Genomic DNA, 20,010 nt, shown 5'->3' on the forward strand with positions numbered 1-20,010 from the left:
TTACTCGCTGTGATGGCATCAAGATGAGCTGAGTTCATCCCATTGACCTCAACGCAAGCGTGGGAAAATTCTCACGCTCGCGGTGCCGACAAATGATGTCAGCGCATACGCGGTGAGAATTTTCCCACGCTTGCGCAGACGTCAATGAGGTGAACTGATGAGCATTCCAAAATGTTCCAAAATGTCACCCCTTCCGTTCTGAGCCTAGCCGTGCACCCAAACAGTAGTTTTCACCCATATATGGGGTATCAGCATACTCAGGAGAAATTGCACAACAAATTTTAGGTTCCATTTTCTCCTCTTACCCTTGTGAAAATAAAAAAAATGGGGCTGCAAAAAAACATTTTTGTGGGAAAAATTTGATTTTTTTTTTTTTTTTAATTTAATTTTTTTTATTTTCACGGCTCTTTCTAATAAACTTCTGTGAAGCACCTGGGGCTTCAAGGTACTCAGCACACATCTAGATAAATTCCTTGAGGGGTCAGATTTCCAAAATGGGGTCACTTGTTTAGGCACATCAGGGGCTCTCCAGACTAATGTCTGTCCACTAATGATTCCAGACAATTTTGTGCTCCAAAAGTCAAATGGCACTTGTAGAGATCTGAGATTGTCGGTTGTAAGTAATCACCTAGGCAGGTTAATGATGCAACTATATTTTATTGATCACAGCCATGGTAATAAAGCAATTCCAGGTAAATGGTCAAAATACAGTTCTCTCGGTCCTCAAATTCCCAATCTGGGTTCAGTAGTTCCACTGGCTTTGTATAAGGCCATACTCACTGTCTCCTAACTTTTGGTTGGTCCACAGATTTCGTATCTCCAGCCAGTATAGTCTGTAGCCACAGTCCATGATCCTCTAGACTACAGATAAAACAATGAAAGCACAGGTATCCAGTAGCAGCAGTCCTTTTAAGAAAGTGTAAATCCAAACGACATAATCCATAATGGTAACATGTTTATCCATTCATCCTTCCAAGTCCACGGTCTCCATCCTCTTCCTTCAATCCTTCCACACCACCCTCTAAAACATGTCTCCACTTTATTCCACTGGGATCAATCCCCTCCCAGCTCAGAAGTGATCACACCCTCCCCCTTAAACATTCACTGTTCCCTAAAACAATGAAGAATATTCTAGAAGCCTTCATCTGAGACTGCATGTAAACGGCTCCACTGTGTCCATAATCCACACACACACAATGAGACCATTGGCTGTTGGAACAATGGACTCCTGAGATAAAGATGAGATTAGTGGAATGCTGGACATTCTACAAGTGAATCTTACATACTGACAAGTAAGCAGAACTATATAAAACATAACAAGTAAATCACTAATAAAACACAATAATAATATTGACAAAAATGGTGGTCTGTTGCTGGAAAAGTATCATAGTCTTTAGTGGGCAGCTCCTCACAGCACTCCTTCCCTTCCGAGCCCTGCCGTGCACCCAAACAGTAGTTCTCCCCCACACGTGGGGTATCGGCGTACTTGGGAGAAATTGCACAATAAATTTTATGGTGCATTTTCCCTTAGTACGTTTGTAAAAATGCAAAATTTGTGGCTAAAAAAAAAACATTTTTGCGGGGAAAAATGTGTTTTATTTTGTTTTGTTTTTTTAATTTTTTACGACTCTACGTTATAAACTTCTGTGAAGCACCTGGGGGTTCAAGCTGCTCTCACCATACCTCTAGGTAAATTCCTTGAGGGGTGTAGTTTTCAAAATGGGGTGACTTGTCGAGGAGTTTCCACTGTTTAGGCACATTAAGGTGCCTGGTAATGATTCTAGACAATTTTGGGTTCAAAAAGCTTCTTCCATTCTGAGCACTGCTGTGTGCCCAAACAGTAGTTTTCCTCCACATATGGAGTCCATTTTCTCCTGTTACCCTTGTGAAAATAAAAATTTGGGTCTAAAGTACAATTTTTGTAAAAAAGAGTTAAATGTTAATTTATTCCTTCCACTTTCCATTTAATTTCCTGTGAAGCACATGAAGGGTTAATAAACTTCTTGAATATGGTTTTGAGCACCTTGAGGGGTGCAGTTTAGAATGGTGTCACTTTTCGGTATTTTCTGTCATATAGGCCCCTCAAAGTCACTTCAAATGTGATGTGGTCCCTAAAGAAAGAAATGGTTTTGTGAATTTTGTTGAAAAAATGAGAAATTGCTGGTTAACTTTTAACCATTATAATTTACCTACAAAAAAAAGTTTCAAAAATTGTGCTGTGATGGCATCAAGATGAGCTGAGTTCATCCCATTGACCTCAACGCGAGTGTGGGAAAATTATCATGCTCGCGGTACCGACAAATGACATCAGCGCATATGCGGTGAGAATTTTCCCACGCTCGCGCAGACGTTAATGAGGTGAACTGATGAGCATTCCAAAATGTTCCAAAACGTCACTCCTTCCTTTCTGAGCCTAGCCGTGCAGTAGTTTTCACCCATATATGGGGAATCACCATACTCGGACTCAAAGTCACTTCAAATGTGATGTGGTCCCTAAAGAAAGAAATGGTTTTGTAAATTTTGTTGAAAAAATGAGAAATCGCTGGTCAACTTTTAACCATTATAATTTACTAACAAAAAAAATGTTTCAAAAATTGTGCTGATGTAAAGTAGACATGTGGGAAATGTTATTTATTAACTATTTTGTGTGACATAACTCTCTGGTTTAAAGGCATAACAATGAAAAGTTTGAAAACTGCCAAATTTTGAAAATTTTAGCCAAATCTCCGATTTTTTCACAAACGCAGTTATCACCACATAAGTGACACTGGTCAGAATTATAGAATTTGGCCTGGTCATGAAGGTGAAAACAGGCTTGGGGGGTGAAGGGGTTAAAACTGTATCACTCTTAGTGCTTTTCCAATATATGGGCCCCTCAAAGTTGCTTCAAAATGGAATGTGTCCCTAAAAGAAATAGATTTTGTAAATTTCTATGAAAAAAAAAGAAAAAAATTGCTGCCAACCTTTTAGGCTAAGTTACCACGATGAGTATTTGATGCTGGGTATTTTTGCAGCTGAAAATCTGTATTAAAATCCTCTGCATGCAATCTTATACAAAGAAAGCTGTTATTCACTGATAAGACCACCCACTGAACTAAAATACCAGAAAGAGCAGAGGTTTGAAGGATGAAAACACTGATAGGCTATGTGCCCACAATGCAGAAATGCTCAGGAGTTTTTCCTGAGCGTTTCTGCATCTCCCTGGCAGATTGTACATGCGGATTGTACATGCGGATTGTACATGCGTTTTCCTGCCAGGGACATGCGGAAATGGAGCGTTATTCACTGACATTTCCGCATGTGGATTGACCAGCGCTTTCCAAGCGATTAGCATCACTAGGAAAGTGCTTGTGACAACTAGGTCACACTATATAAATCCATTTTAACTGCATGGATTTATATAGTGTGACCTGAGAGAGTGGTAAAAATAAAAAAAATAAATATATGCTTGTTTCGTTCGGTCCCGACTGCCGGCAGCAGTGAATTGAAAGACCTGCCGACGTCAGCGTCGCGTGACCCGTCACATGACTCTGATGTCAGCGCAGGTCCTTCAATTCACTGCAAAGTGCCGGGAAGCAAGCAGGAGTGCAGCGTGGGCCGACAGAAGGTAAGTATACATTTATTTTTTATTTTATTATTTTTTTACAGATTTTTAAATGGTACCTGGGTGTGGATGAAACTCTCCTCTCCTCCACACCCAGGTACCATCCGCACATTAGAACGCTTGGATTACGCATCTACATATACAGTGATACGTAATCCATGCGGTCTAATGCAAGTCAATGGCGACGAAGACGCAGCACTGCCGCAAAATAATTGGTAGTGCTGCGTTTTTTTCTGCAATGATAATTTCCGCAGCATGTGCACAGCACATGCGTATTATCATTGGGGAACATTGCTGCCCTTCTATCATGCGTTTTTAATGCATTTTTAATGCGTTTCCACAGCTGCAAAACGCTGCGGAAACGCATTAAAAATGCATCGTGGGCACACAGCCGTACTGAATCTTTTCTCACAAAGCTCCAGTGAAGGAAATAATTATTTGATTCCTTTCTGTTTTTGTAAGTTTGCCCACTGACAAAGACATGAACAGTCTATAATTTTAAGGGTAGGTTAATTTTAACATTGAGAGATAGGATATCCCCCCCAAAAAATCCAGGAAATCACATTGTGTAGATCAGATACATTTATTTGCATTTTGCAGTGAGAAATAAGTATTTGATCCCTCTAGCAAACAACACTTAATACTTGGTGGCAAAACACTTGTTGGCAAGCACAGCAGTCAGATGTTTTTTGTAGTTGATGATGAGGGTTGCGCACATGTCAGGAGGAATTTTGGTCCACTCCTCTTTGCAGATCATCTCTAAATCATTTCGATTTTGAGGCTGTCGCTTGGCAACTCAGAGCTTCAACTCCCTCCATAAGTTTTCTATGGGATTAAGGTCTGGAGACTAGCTAGGCCATTCCATGACCTTACTGTGCTTCTTTTTGAGCCACTCCTTTGTTGTCTTGGCTGTATGTTTTAGTTTATTGTCTTGCTGGAAAACGCAGCCAAGACCCATTTTTAATGTCCTGGCGGAGGGAAGGAGGTTGTCACTCAGGATTTTACGGTACATGGCTCCATCCATTCTCCCATTGATGCGGTGAAGTAGTCCTGTGCCCTTAGCAGAGAAACTCCTCCAAAACATAATGTTTCCACCACCATGTTTGACAGTGGGGATGGTGTTCTTTGGGTCATAGGCAGCGTCTCTCTTTCTCCAAACACGGCGAGTTGAGTTAATGCCAAAGAGCTCAATTTTTGTCTCATCTGACTACGGCACCTTCTCCCAATAACTCACAGAATCATCCAGGTGTTCACTGGCAAACTTTAGATGGGCCTGCACATATGCCTTCTTGAGCAGGGGGACCTTGCGGGCACTGCAGGATTTTAAACCTTTTTAGACATAATGTGTTACCAATGTTTTTTTTGGTGACTGTAGTCCCAGCTGCCTTGAGATCATTAACAAGTTCCCCCCATGTAGTTTTAGGATGATCTCTCACCTTTCTCATGATCAAGGATACCCCACGAGGTGAGATTTTGCATGGTGCCAAAGATCGATGTCGATTGACAGTCATTTTGTATTTTTTCCATTTTCTTACTATTGCACCCACAGTTGTCTCCTTCTCACCCAGCGTCTTACTTATGGTCTTGTAGCCCATTCCAGCTTTGTGCAGGTCTATGATCTTATCCCTGACAGCCTTAGAAAGCTCTTTGGTCTTGCCCATGTTGTAGAGGTTAGAGTCTGACTGATTAATTGAGTCTGTGGACAGGAGTCTTTTATACAGGTGACTATATAACACATCTGTCTTTGATGCAGGTAACGAGTTGATTAGGAGCATCTAACTGGTGTGTAGGAGCCAGAACTCATAATGGTTTGTAGGTGATCAAATACTTATTTCTCACTGTAAAATGCAAATAAATGTATCTATTTTATACAATGTGATTTTCTTGATTTTTTGGGGGATATTCTATCTCTCAATGTTAAAATTAACGTACCCTTAAAATTATAGACTGTGTATGTCTTTGTCAGTTGGCAAAGTTACAAAAACACTAAGGGAACAAATAATTATTTCCTTCACTGTATATATCAATCTGCTCTATAACATGGTGCCTGCAGATTGGACTGACTTTTCGTAATGACAGGTTCTCTTTAACATATCTGCACTGATATTTAACTATTATATACATTCCCATACTGTATGGCTAAAGAAAATGTTTTGTTTATGGCAACTTACTCTTACACTTATGCTACAAAATGTACGTTGTTCTCACTTTTAGGTTACAGATTTTACTGTTCAAAATAAGTCATCTCCTGGAACAAAAGAATATATAGCCATCAGCGCTGAGAGGAGAAGCTGCCTGGATGCCCCCATTGTTTTCCATTGGAGCTCGGGAAAGGTAAGTTTATGTATTAGTAGGAACATTTACAGTCACTATCTCAGGAGTTGAAGATGTTTTATATGAGAATGATACTGGTGCATTTTTTGCTTATATTATGGAAGAATGTCTCAAAATGATCATGTAATTAAAGAATCTGTGAGCAGGTTTTTGCTATTTAATCTGAGAGGGCTGCATGATGTAGGGGCAGAGAATCTGATTCTATCATTGTATCACTTACTGGGCTGTTTAGTGCAGTTTTGATAGAATCCTTGTTTTCTCTGCTGTGGATGTAGCAGTGCTCGGAATGTTGAGCTGTGTATAACCCCGCCCACAACCCCTGATTGGCAGCTTCCTGTGTACACTGTGCATTATCAGCAAGCTGCCAATCATTGGTGGGGGCGGGGTTACACATCAGCTGGTCTGGCACACAACACCTGGTCCTGTAGTGATAACCTCTTAATGATAAAACACTGATTGTATTGAAACTGCAGCACACAGCCTAGTAAGTGACACATCCCTGGAATCAGGCTCTCTTGCCCTATATTATGCTGCTCTCAGATTACACCACAAAAACCTGCTGACAGATTCCCTTTAAAGACTCAGACTAAAAGCATCTTAGCTTCCTGTAATGCCGGTGTAAAAAGTAGCCCATATTATGCACATGTTACACTAGCTTTATACCTGGTCCAGAATGCGGTATTGGAAACTGGGCCACATGGGCCAAGAATACACTTGTCTGAGCAAGGCCAGGTTCAGACTACTATTTGAAAACTGGCCATTCATGTCTGCAATCTGCAGGTGTGCCTGTGAATGGGGTTCTGTTCTTCCTGCTTCCAAGATGGCTGCCTCGGTGGCATGTGGAGTGGAGTGGTAAGTCTAAACCACACTTCCCCCGACACTGCCATGCTGTGGTACACACTTATTATTTCACTCCTCATACCCCTGTAGTCGCTGTCTCAAAAGCAGGAGGAATGGAACACCGATTGGAGGGAAGGAGGCAGCGGGAGGAAAATGGAGGGCGCCAGGTAGGGTGACGATGCATGAGAAATGTATTGTCACTTTTTACGGTTCACCTCTAGGCCTAGTTGTTGAGCGGAGCACATTTTTAGTCTTTCCCAGGTGTTGACTAACTTGGACCGACCAGTTCTGCAAAACCTGTAACCCATTAACCATGCACCATTTAAAGGGATTTTCTAAGACTATAATATTGATGTCCTCAGCAATATCAGCTCAGTTAGAGCCCACTGATCGCACCCTCACTGATTAGCTTTGCAGGAGTTTCAGTGCGGGGCTCCCTTTATTGTTTACTAGGCCCAGCTCCTTAAGCCCCCGTCTCACATAGCGATATCGCTAGCGATATCGCTGCTGAGTCACGGTTTTGGTGACTCACCAGCGACCTCACCAGCGATGTCGCTGTGTGTGACACTTTGCAACGATCAGGCCCCTGCTGTGAGGTCGCTTGATCGTTGCAAAGTGTCCTGGACCATTTTTTGGTCGTTGGCCTCCCGCTGGCCAGCACACATCGCTGTGTGTGACCAGCGGGACCAACGATCTGGCTGGTAACTATGGTAAACATCGGGTTACTAGGGGCACGCGCGCACTTAGTAACCCGCTGTTTACCATGGATACCACTCTGCTACGGTGCACGGAGGCTCCCGCGCACCGTAGCAGAGTGGTATCCATGGTAAACAGCGGGTTACTAGGGGCACACGCGCACTTAGTAACCCGATGTTTACCATAGTTACCAGCCTGCTCCTGCTTGCAGCAGGCTGGTAACGGGAGCAGGACATCGTGTAACGATTCTTTCCACGATATCGCTGCTCCCCTGATCGCTGGTGAGCCTGCCTGTTTGACAGCTCACCAGCGATGTATTAGCGATGCAGCAACGATCCCTGACAGGTCGTATCGTTGTCGGGATCGCTGCTGCATCGCTTAGTGTGACGGGGCCCTTACTGCTAGTAGTGGCTGTGTCTGGTATTGCATTCACTGAAATAGGGCAGAGCTGCAGCCAGCTTCTTTACTAGACATGGGTACTACTGGTAAACAATGGTGGGGGTGCAGTTTTCACTTCTGTGAGCGCCAAGGCTCCTTCAGTCAGCTGAATGGCATGGGTGACGGGGATCAGACCCCCGCATCTGACATTGCTGGCCTATCCATACTTTAGTCTTTATAAACCCTCTAAATACTGATGACTTTTTATATGCAGGGGTTGAATTTGAATGAGATAATATTAATGACGCCAAACTCAATCCTTTTGATAAGCAGGACAATTTATTATATTCTGCAGGGGATATTTAAGACATTTTTTGAGGCCATAGTCATAAGAATATGATTGATTACATTATATTACATTGGGTCAATAAAAATGTGATAATTATACATATTAATACACAGGAGCTCCATCAAACAGTTTAGATACCTCTGTGAAATCATATATAAACTGGATGTCTGAACAGTGGTGATTTGACCACTAGATGGCAGTTCTATCATGAACAGAAGACAAGACACTAAACCAGAGCCTGTTCTCTTAGCTGAAAGCCGCTATTTCTCATTTCTTAAAGGGATTCTGTCAGCACAGAATGACTGTTCAAGCCAAATACAGGCGCTCGATGCATCATGGTGGGGTCAATTATTTATATACACCAGTTGTCTCTGCATAAAGTAATATACAGATGTCTATAAGAGATCACTTCTACAGCATGCTCCACACTTTTTCCCCCACTTCTACACTGCGCCAGATGAAGAAGAAAATTTGAATGAAATTTTTTGTGGAAGAAACAGTATGCGCAAAAATTAAATACATTACAGTAGTGATGTCTCTTTATGACCCCCTTTGGAGTAGAAATGTCCTCCTCTGTTGTACGCATACAATATTAATGCACGTGGCCTGTGTGCTTTGCAATATTAACATTCCTCTTAGTGCCCCTGTAACGATTGTAACGCCAGTCGTATGTGGGTGTGAATGAGATACGGTGCTCCTATGAATGAATCGGACCCCGATATGATACCAAACAAACTTATTTTTTATAACTTACAATAAATGATAGTATTACACTTCTAAATATTGTGGCAAGACGACTCGCTCGGCTCTCCCGGAGGCAGACTCAGGACACACGTTCTCAGGTTACCTTTCTGCTGGTTTATTATCTGGCATAAACTCATGCAGGTTTTACAGGAAAAACAAACATGACCCCTCTGGGTTAAACGAAAGAAAAAAAACAATGTATAGCTCAGTCCATAGGTGAGCGGGTTCCGCCCTCTCTCGGTATCACAACTGCACTGGCAAAGTCCTTGTAAAAAACTCTGCAGCTTCTGACTCGCCCCCTTGGCCGTGGGGCACGCGGATCCGGGCGATAGGGGAACGATGGGGGTAGTAGTAGTGGCGGCCCGGTCCCGCGGCTCAGGGTGGTCAGGCCAATGGTAGTCTGCTACGTGCTTCAGATAATGTCCGACTACGCCACCCGTGGATTGCGGTTATTAGGAACCGCCGCTGCATGCAGACCGCTGGGGCTGATGAGGTGTGCAGCTAGCGTAGTGTGACTCCCCACGGGAAGAGTGCGGCCCCAGGGCAGTGTAGTGGATGGTGGGAGTGATGGTGGTGAAGGTCCCAGTACCGGTAGTGCCGGAGGAGCGAAGGAGCACACTGACAACAAGTTACAGTCCAGGGTCTTTACTCACAGTTCGTTTGTCCCGGGCCCCGTCCTCCGCTGTCCTATATGGTGCCTTCCTAGCAGGTTTGATGAGGTGTCGCACCAATAGATGATCACGACGACCGGTCTTTGGCTGAGGGTTGTTTCTCCTCCACCAACTTGGGATCCGGTACCCTTAATCTGCCTGACCCTGCACCCTGGATTCTCGTGGGTTCTTAGGGTCCCTTCCACCTTCTTGTTCCCGAGCCCTTCTGTTTCTCTGTCTCTCCTTCTCTTTCTCTGTTCCTTTCTGTTCCTATCTGTTCCGTTCTCTTGGAGCTGAGATGAGCCAAAATCCCAGCTCCCCTTCTCCTCCTCCTCGGCCTATCACTAGGCCCTCCTTGAGTAGAGCTCCTACAGAGCCTCTACTCCCTGTCTTCTCCTCTGGCTGAACTGACCCAGAACTAAGATGGTGCCCACCTTTTATACCTCCCTCTGACCATGAGCCCAGGTGACCAGCAACCAATGGGGTCCTACCTACGCTCAGGAACCAACCCCTATCTGCCCCTACAGCACTGGGTGTTCGACCCCCCCCTCCCCACTCCAGGTAGGGACATAGTCGGTCGTGCCTGCACTTATGCCTAGTGGGAGCACCGTTGCGCTGTCCCTCGGAAATGGGGTGTGTGTGCTGTATGCAGCTAACTGAGCCCTGGTCCATACTCCATCCTTACCTGGGAGTGGAATATCACACCTCTGGTCTGAGGTGCAATACCCCTGTAGCGGCCGAACCCTCGGGGCGCTACACTTCCACAACACTGTCTGGAGACTTCCCTCTCCAGACCACACTCCAGAGAAAAAAAAAGGGACTGAGCTTTTACACATTGCTCAGCCACACCCTGAGGGGAGGTAGGGGGAATGGCGTCCCGCCCTCTTTGCAATTCCCATAAAACCGCACACCCTTTAACAGAGTAAACCCACCAGCATATAACATGCTGGCAGAAATAAAGTAGGTCTTAGTTCACACAGGAGAGCATCCTGAGTGACACAAACCTCCCCTCACATATAAAACCAGTGACACTGTCACAATATATATATGTTTACATGACCAATCACTTGAACCAACACAAAATGTACACAGTGCACTGTCCACACATTTGCAGTGTGTCTTCAGCAAAATGGCGCCTTACAGCACGGTGCTCCGGCCTCCTGCAGAACAGGACACCGCAGTGCTGGAGCACAGGGAAGAAAGGTGAGTATAAGTGTTTATTTTTTTGTATGTCTGTACAGCGTGAAAGGGATCAGGGGGCCACACATACCAGGATTGGGGGGTGAGGGGACCATGCATACCAGGATTGGGGGGTGAGGGGACCATGCATATCAGGATTTGGGGGATGAGGGGACCATGCATACCAGGATCGGGGGGTGAGGGGACCATGCATACCAGGATGGGGGGTGAGGGGACCATGCATACCGGGATTGGGGATGAGGGGGATCATGCATACAAGGATTGGGGGTGAGGGGACCATGCATACCAGGATTGGGGGGTGAGGAGACCATGCATACCAGGATTGGGGGGTGAGGAGACCATGCATACCAGGATTGAGGGGTGAGGGGACCATGCATACCAGGATTGGGGGTGAGGAGACCATGCATACCAGGATGAGGGGTACCATGCATACCAGGATTGGGGGGTGAGGTGTGCCATGCATACCAGGATAGGAATGCGGGGCACCATGCATACCAGGATGAGGGGTACCATGCATACCAGGATAAGGATGAGGGGTGCCATGCATACCGGGATTGGGGATGAAGGGTGCCATGCATACTGGGATTGGGGATGAGGGGTGCCATGCATACCGGGATTGGGGATTAGGGGTGCCATGCATACCAGGATTGAGGGGTGAGGGGACCATGCATACCAGGATTGGGGGGTGAGGGGTACCACGCATACCAGGATTGGGGGGCGATGGGACCATGCATACCAGGATGAAGGGGACCATGCATACCAGGATTGGGGGGTGAGGGGTGCCATGCATACCAGGATAGGAATGTGGGGCACCATGCATACCATGATGAGGGGTACCATGAATACCAGGATTGGGGATGAGGGGTGACATGCATATTGGGGGTGAGAGGTGCCATGCATACCGGGATTGGGGGTGAGGGGTGCCACGCATACCAGGATTGGGGGTGAGGGGTGCCACGCATACCGGGATTGGGGGTGAGGGGTGCCACGCATACAGGGATTGGGGATGAGGGGTGCCACGCATACAGGGATTTGGGATGAGGGGTGCCACGCATTCCAGGATTGGGGATGAGGGGTGCCATGCATACCAGGATTAGGGGATGAGGGGTGCCATGCATTCAAGGATTGGGGGTGAGGGGTGCCATGCATTCCAGGATTGGAAATGAGGGGTGTCATGCATACCAGGATTGGAAATGAGGGGTGCCATGCATACCAGGATTGGGGGTGAGGGGTGCCATGCATACCAGGATAGGATGGTGGAGACAGGATGGGGACAGCGCAAATACCAGGAGGGGGGAAGCACATACCAGCATGGGAGACCATATACCAATAAAAATGCTCGCCACCCGGGCTTAGAACGGGTTCAATAGCTAGTATCTTATAACAGAAAACATTAACATACTACATCCCCATAAAATAGTAATGTCTATGTTTTTGCTCAAATACAACAGTAGTGCCCACTCCTCAATGAAAACAATACAGTAGTAACGTATAACATTTCTGCCCCCAAACAGTAATAGCATTTACCTATTTGCCACTATATAGTTGGAACATCCAATATTGTGCCTACATAAATTAATAATAATGTATAGGCCACAATGGGAGATATTGTAAATGTCCCAATTCTGAAGCAATAGTGTCCCCCAATTCTGACCCTAATACAGTAACATTGTCCCCAAATTGGCCTCCTACAGTAATTACATGCCCCACTTGCTACCATAAACTAATAATGTATGTTCCTTATTCTGGTTACCATACAGTAATCATGTCACCCATCCTGCAATAATGTCTCACATTCTGACCCCCACCCTGTAATAATTCTGTGCTCTTTCTTTAATAATGTCCCCAAACCTCCTCCATTCCTTTAATAATGTCCAGCATCCCAGCCTCTTTCTTTAATAATGTTCACCATCCTGGCCCATTACTTCAATAATATCCACTGGACAATCCCCTATCCTGTAATAATATTCCCCGTCCTGGCCCCTTTCTTTAATAATGTCATCCATCTAGGCCCCCATCCTGTAATAATGTCCCGCATCCTGACCCCTATCATTTAATAATGTCTCGTCCTGGTCCCTTTCTTTAATAATGTCTCTTGTCTTGGCCCATTCTTTAATAATGTCCCCCAGCCTGGTCCATTCCTTTAATATTGTCTACCATACTAGCTATTTACTTTAATACTATTCACCATCCTGGCCTCTTCCTTTAATAATGTCCCTTGTACTGACTCGCATTCAGTAATAATTTTCGCCCTCTTGGCCCCTTTCTTTAATAATGTCTCCCATCCTGGCCCCTTTCTTTAATAATGTCTCCCATCCCAGCCCCTTTCTTTAATAATGTCTCCCATCCTGGCCCCTTTCTTTAATAATGTCTCCCATCCCAGCCCCTTTCTTTAATAATGTCTGCTGTACTAGCTCCATACTTTAATACTATTCACTGTTCTGGCCTCTTTCTTTAATAATGTCCCCTGTACTGGCTCACATCCAGTAATAATATCTGCCATCCTGGCCCCTTTCTTTAATAATGTCTCCCATCCTGGCCCTTTTCTTCAATAATGTCTCCCATCCTGGCCCCTTTCTTTAATAATGTATTCAATAAGATGGAGAGGGGGCGCCAATAGCGCTGTTACCCAGACAAGTAGTGGAAAAAAGGAAAAAGGATGCTCACCTTGGTGAGTTGTGAAATGCACAACTCATATGATGGTATAATGGAGTGTTGCAGTAGCCACCAAACCTCAAGGGTCCGAGTACCATAAGTTGTGGATGCAAGAAAGTGCCAATGATTCCGCGCTCCTCCTGGTCAAACGAAGTGATGCAATACCCAGTGCTTGGTTAAGAATCCATTTATTTAGAAGCTAAAATAAGACACGTTTCGTGGACGTCCTGTCCACTTCATCAGTGCATAGCTTGTGTCAGGTATAGCAAGGAGTGGACATATATATACAAAAAAATGTGAAAAAAACTGGCGCCAAAACAATGTGGCCGTTAAGGAAGAAAAATACAATCAATAAAAAGGCATAAATTTGAGTATCCATCAATGTATATATGCATCGGGAATAAAATATTGCTAGCATGATTAAAAATTAATTAAAAACAGATATAGTTCAATGCAAAAAAAACAAAACATTATAAATAATTTAAAAAATATATATATGTATAATTCCTGAAGCGGGAATTGAACCTGTTGTATTGCGATCATGTTTAGGATCATGTTTAGATCCTAATCATGGTACAACCCTCTAAGCCACGGGTGCTCATGTATATTGTGATTGCTCTTGTTCTGATAGGAAGTAATAAACGGATATTAGATGATATATCTAACTTATATGTACATACTAAACAAAATAATTTTAATTCTTCTTATAATGGAATATGTGATCGTATCTGCAACATGAATAATTTCTTTATGCCTTTTTATTGATTGTATTTTTCTGCCTTAATGGCCACATTGTTTTGGCGCCAGTTTTTTTCACATTTTTTGTATATATATGTCTACTCCTTGCTATACCTGACACAAGCTATTTAATAATGTATGCTATACTAGCTCCTTACTTTAATACTATTCGCCGTCCTGGCCTCTTTCTTTGATAATGTCTCCCATCCTGGCATCTTTCTTTGATAATGTCTGCTATACTAGCTCCTTACTTTAATACTATTCACCATCCTGGCCTCTTTCTTTAATAATGTCCCCTGTACTGGCCTGCGTCCAGTAATAATATCCGCCATCCTGGCCCCTTTCTTTAGTAATGTCCCTCTCCAAAAGATAAAAAAAAACAAAACGAAACAAGACATAATAATTATTTTTATCTGTCCCCATTCCCACAACAAGCAGTGTCCTCTTCCATGTGCCGGCAGTAACGGGCACGATGGGCATGCAGACATCAACTGCCAACCTCCGATAGATTGGCGGCGTGTATAGTTATTTTGGTGCAGGGAGCTGGTGGCATTTTAACCAAATAGGCATCTAAGGATGTAAATCCAGCTGAAAAAGGCTCCCCTTCTTCCACAGGCTTGGTCACGATCGCATCCCCTGCGACTGCGATTCTTAGGCCCCTGCACAATCCTTATTTTCTGTAATATCACAACATTTCATAAACTGTAGAGATTTCAACATTACATGGCCAGTCACCAGACATACTGTACTATTTTATATTAACCCCTTGAACATCTTCAGTGTGAAGGTATCTGGTACACCACTGTGAACAGCCTCCTTATTCATATCACAAAAACTGACCATTGTAAACCTATTGCTCATTGATTGCTTCCGTGTGCTATCCATTTTTTTTCTCAATCCCATAAACTTGAATGGCTAAGTCTAATAAGCAAAAATTGATCAAAATAGGACATGTCACATATGAAAAAGGCCTAAGAAAAGCAGAAGTCTACATAGACATCATGTGACCCCATTGCAAAAGTCCTACTTGGACACCCACCCCTCCACCTCAAAGTAAATATATATATTGTAGGGTTTGGTACTCACTCAGCCACGTTAGAGGTAGGCACAGGATACTGTTTCTTTAAAAACGTCTAAGGCAGGTTTATTATACCTTCATAAACTTCACTTTTAGAAGTAAACAAACAACAGCCTTGTCCGGCACAGTGTAACAAAAGAGAAAAAAAACAGTCCATACTATATGGCGGGTTCGCTCGCTCACGGTCAGTGTTCTTTAGCCCAAACACTCTGGAGGTTTCCACACCTCCAGCCACAGACATTGAATGAGACACTCGGTCTCCATTTTATACACACGCCCTGGAGTGGGGATATGTGAGCAGCTAATCCCCCCCATCTCTTATGACTGCTCATAAAAAAACAGCCCTGATACGCCCTATTAACCCTCTCAGCACTTTGTGTGCTGGAGCATGCTTTCGTTTACATCACTGAAGCTACCAACCTCATCTTACAATATGTATATAGTATATTTGTCAGAGTAGGCAGGGACACAGCGCATGGCTGTGTCACATTGGGCATATCTCCCAAATTTTAACGGTGGTGAGAATGACATGTATTGTGACACTTACGAGGTAAATGTACCCCTATTGAAGCCCCTTAGTTTTCTCACGCACTATGATACCCGTTTCATGACATCCATCTCACTGCACTTCTCTCTGTGTTCATAGGGAGAAACCTGTGAATTACCAGGAGTGATGCGGGGATAAGACAATCGCGGGTAGCACCAGACTAGTATCGTCTCTCATTATGGTCCGCTGCTGGATCTTTAAACTATGTATTTTTTTGAAACACTGAAGCTTTTTAGAAAATAACATACCTAGCTGCAATTGTGCACCGAGACTCTGACTCCTACTGCTGTGGTTTGGAAATTATGAACTGAATGACCAGTTCCCTTAAAGTTTCTGCATCAGTGTATCACCACACATTGTCTTAAGGGGTAACTAAATTAACTATATATTCAAGCAAGCTAATTTTCAGAATAAGCTGTCCGGTGTGTACATGAGAAATAACACTATTTTGGGCCACTAAATAACTAATATTTTCTCCAGTTTTCCCTACCACAGGCTCCATCTCTTAATTTGCAATTGATTCTGAGCTGGTGAGAGTAGACTAGCTGCTATGATGTCTCCAATACACAGCACACAGAGAGGTATGCCTTCTCCTCATCTATTAGCTAGCACACAGACAGAAGTTACGGAACCATGGAAGAAATTATACAGTAGTACAGAGCAGTGAAAAAGTGAACACAACAATTGTGTGAGGTAAAAGACTTGCTAGAAAGCTCAACTGGATCTTTGTGTCTTCATCTACCTTATTTCTCCTCCCACCTAACCTGTCCTTAGGGTATATTAGAAGGTGTAAACTGACACCTTACCATGGTAAGTTTAGAGATGGAAGGAGATGAAGTGGCTCACAAGTGGAGAAAGAAAATGATTAGATATATTACAGTTTCTTATAGTCTCTTGTATTATTGATATCTGGAAAGAACAGCAACCTTTAAGTTAACATATCTGTAAATAAAACACTTTAGTCTACATTGACATAAATGTATTTTCAGCCAGTGTGCAGGCACAACGGACACCACCCCGACCAATCAATGTGCTGGGGCACATGAGCATGCATTAGTCTCATCAGTTTGAATGTGGTAAGGATGCAGTCACGGAGCTGTACATGGACCCAGTCACATCCATAGATTGTGGAGGAGTCTGGCCAGAGAATAGGAGTGCTCGCATGTTTGCAGTCTTACTAAGGTCATTTATCATCAGGCATTACATTTATGCTCGTTCAATGCTTACTTTCCAGGTTATAGGTTTGTACAGTAAATGTGAAAATGACAGTCAAGTGCTTGATATAAAGAGGGGACTTATCAGTCTGTTTCAATTTCAACCACTTTCTGGGACTCATTTAGAGGTAAGTGAAAAGCCTTCAGCTAATAATAAGGGGTGATTCATTTGTCTCTATACCTGAAGGGAATGTTTTGGGGATCTTTCCCCTTATTCACAAAACATTCTGTCATGACTTTTATTGCCTTAAATGCAAATATGGATCTGCCTCTCCCATTATCGGTATTAACCCATTAACACATCTGGTGTTCTGCTTGTACAGTATGACATTGTATTCTGTTGTTTTCACTTCTTTTATACCACTCTTCAGTTTTTCAACCATAGCCTGAAGCACATACCCTTATATGCCGGGGAGGATATATCACCGGTGCAACCTGTGCAGCCGTACAGGGGCCGAAGGGGTAAGGAGGCCATTACCTCCTCCAAAGAAGGTGGAATTGTGCATTATGAGGAGCTGTTGGACTGCAAAGGGCCCATACATTGTTCATGCACAGGAGACTCTTCTGTCTGTGTCTTCCAGTGCTTATATGTCTTCTTCTTGTTGGATTCATTTCTGCCATTTTCTCAAAAAATGCTGTAAATCTAGTGACATTTCCCCAAATATTCTGTCTGTGAAACCACTCTTCGGGTGATTTACGTAATGTATTTTTGTCCTTATGTGCTTTATATACACCACAAGAAAAAATATATGGGCTGAGATCTGCAGACTCCAGCAATTAGTATATAACTGGGAACTGTAATGTCTGCGGTTACATATACACTGTATTAAAACTTTTGAGTCACTCTGTAAAATATATAAAGATAAGTAAATGTTTAACCACTTCCTGACATGTGGCGTTCATGTGCAAAACATGTCTAGTGAATGTGTATGTAACCATCCATGGCGGATGCAGACTGTGTAATACAGACTGCAACTGGTTGTAACATCAGCAATCAGAGCCAGCATCGATTGCTACTGTTTAACCACTTAAATGGCACTTTAAATTTCTGACAGTGGCATTTAAGTATTGCGGTCTCTCTTGAGCTCTCTTTCTGGCTCCGATTGGCCCCCCACAACACCATTGTGTCATGCTGATGAGTTGTACCAACAGCCAGGGGTCTGCTGAAGCCCATTTTTCTACTCCTATGAAACCTAGTCTCAGGCTGGGCTTCATAGGAGATCAGTACAGTAGTGCAGTATATAGTAAAAGTGATCAATTGATTGTAGGTTCATGTCCCCCAGGGGGACTAAAATAAAAGTTTAAAAATAAAATGAAAATAGCATTTAAAATATTAAAAAAAGAATAAAGGATTGAAAGAAATAAAGCGCAGGTCCTTCAGTCCACCGCGATCTGCCGGCATGGGAGGACGAGCGCAGCGGGGGCCGCCAGAAGGTAAATATAACATATATTTTTTATTTTATTCTTTTTTTTACAGGTTCTATGCTACCCGGGTCCGGAGGAGAGTCTCCTGTCCTCCACACCCGGGTACCATCCGCACATTGGAACGCATGGAATGCGCATCTACATATACAGTGCTGCGGAATCCATGTGTTCCAATGCAAGTCAATGGCGGCGAAAACGCAGCGCTTCCGCAAAATAATTGGTAATGCTGCGTTTTTTTCCGCAATGATAATCCGCAGCATGTGCACAGATTATCATTGGGGAACATGGCAGGCCTTCTACCAAGCGTTTTTTAAGCATTTCTGCAGCATTTTTGCCGCTGTGGAAACGCTTAAAAAACGCATCGTGGGCACACAGCCTAAAATCCACCGGCAACAAAACTTCATGGGAGAATAATCAGACAGGCGGGTCCACAGCAGCTTTTTCTCACCTGCTCTCCTTGAGTTACAGGTCTCTTCCCACGTATCTCTATAGGGAGAGACTAGAAGAGCAGGTGGGGAGAAGCCACTGGGGACTCACCTGTCTGATTAGTTACCCGTGCGGCTCGGTCCCCAGCGTCTTTTACACTATATTTTTCTCTCAAGTCAAACATACATGACTGAAGTCATGCAACCAGTGTCTGATAAATGTTTCTCGTAGATCGGGCAGCATATATCAGCTGAAAGTTTCCCATTAACACTTTAACATTCTAGCAGATACAGTGGTTTGCAAAAGTATTCACCCCCTTGGCTTTTTACCTATTTTGTTACATTACAACCTGTGTGTAAATATTTTGGTAATCTAATTTGTGTGTGATGCTTCAGAACTAAACAGTCTAAGTTGGTAAAGTGAAGTGAGAAAAATATAGGCAAAAATAACATTTCTGGGATCAAATAACAAAAAATTGGCATGTGCATATGTATTCACCCCAAGGGGGGGAGGGTGTGAATACTTTCACAAGCCACTGTAAGACATTTTTGTGCATGCTTCTGCTGGCTCTTTTTACAAATGCACATATGAATAGAAATGTATTCCTCTTTAATCTCCGTTTAGGCACAAGAGGCAGTAATTGATGTAATATTTCTGTATATTTTAGGAAGATGTTTCAGGGAGATGTCAAGTAACTTACAACATATCCAAAGATTTAATCAGCAAGACAAAAGATTTCGAGAGCTGCATTAACTCACAATTTGGCCATGAATCAGATTATAAGGTGAGAACATGTTATTTGTTATACAAGCTACAGCAGTTAAATGGGTAAAAATAAAAAAAAAATCTGCCATTCTTGACCATAGGCAGTATTGGTGCCCATTGTTATTTAAAGGGAACCTGTCACCATGAAAACGCAGTATAATCTGCAGGCATCATGTTATAAAGCAGGGGGAGCTCAGCAGATTGATGTATAGTGTAGTAAGAAAAGATAAGGTATAACCTGTATTTTCATCATTTAATCCTCTGCTCTTTCTGGCATTTTTGGTCCAGTGGGCGGGACTATCAATAACTGACAGCTATCTTTATATAAGTGTGCATATAGAGATAGCTGTCAGTCACTGATCGGAAA

At 43.4% G+C, this 20,010-nt stretch overlaps 1 protein-coding gene across 3 annotated transcripts in view; it reads left to right on the plus strand.

Annotated features, from left to right (window-relative positions):
• LOC141271335 (microsomal triglyceride transfer protein-like) overlaps positions 1-20,010 on the plus strand; it is a 155,703-nt gene that overhangs the window by 36,345 nt on the left and 99,348 nt on the right. For all 3 annotated transcript variants that reach the window (XM_073681449.1, XM_073681448.1, XM_073681447.1), the window contains 3 exons: positions 5,819-5,938; positions 17,048-17,155; positions 19,546-19,662. In XM_073681449.1, coding sequence (XP_073537550.1) covers positions 5,819-5,938; positions 17,048-17,155; positions 19,546-19,662 — 345 coding nt within the window. The remainder of the gene's footprint in view (positions 1-5,818; positions 5,939-17,047; positions 17,156-19,545; positions 19,663-20,010) is intronic.

The sequence above is a fragment of the Phyllobates terribilis genome, unplaced genomic scaffold, assembly GCF_046119375.1.
Source record: "Phyllobates terribilis strain yellow unplaced genomic scaffold, ASM4611937v1 Scaffold_5__5_contigs__length_657084704, whole genome shotgun sequence".
Classification (NCBI taxonomy): domain Eukaryota; kingdom Metazoa; phylum Chordata; class Amphibia; order Anura; family Dendrobatidae; genus Phyllobates; species Phyllobates terribilis.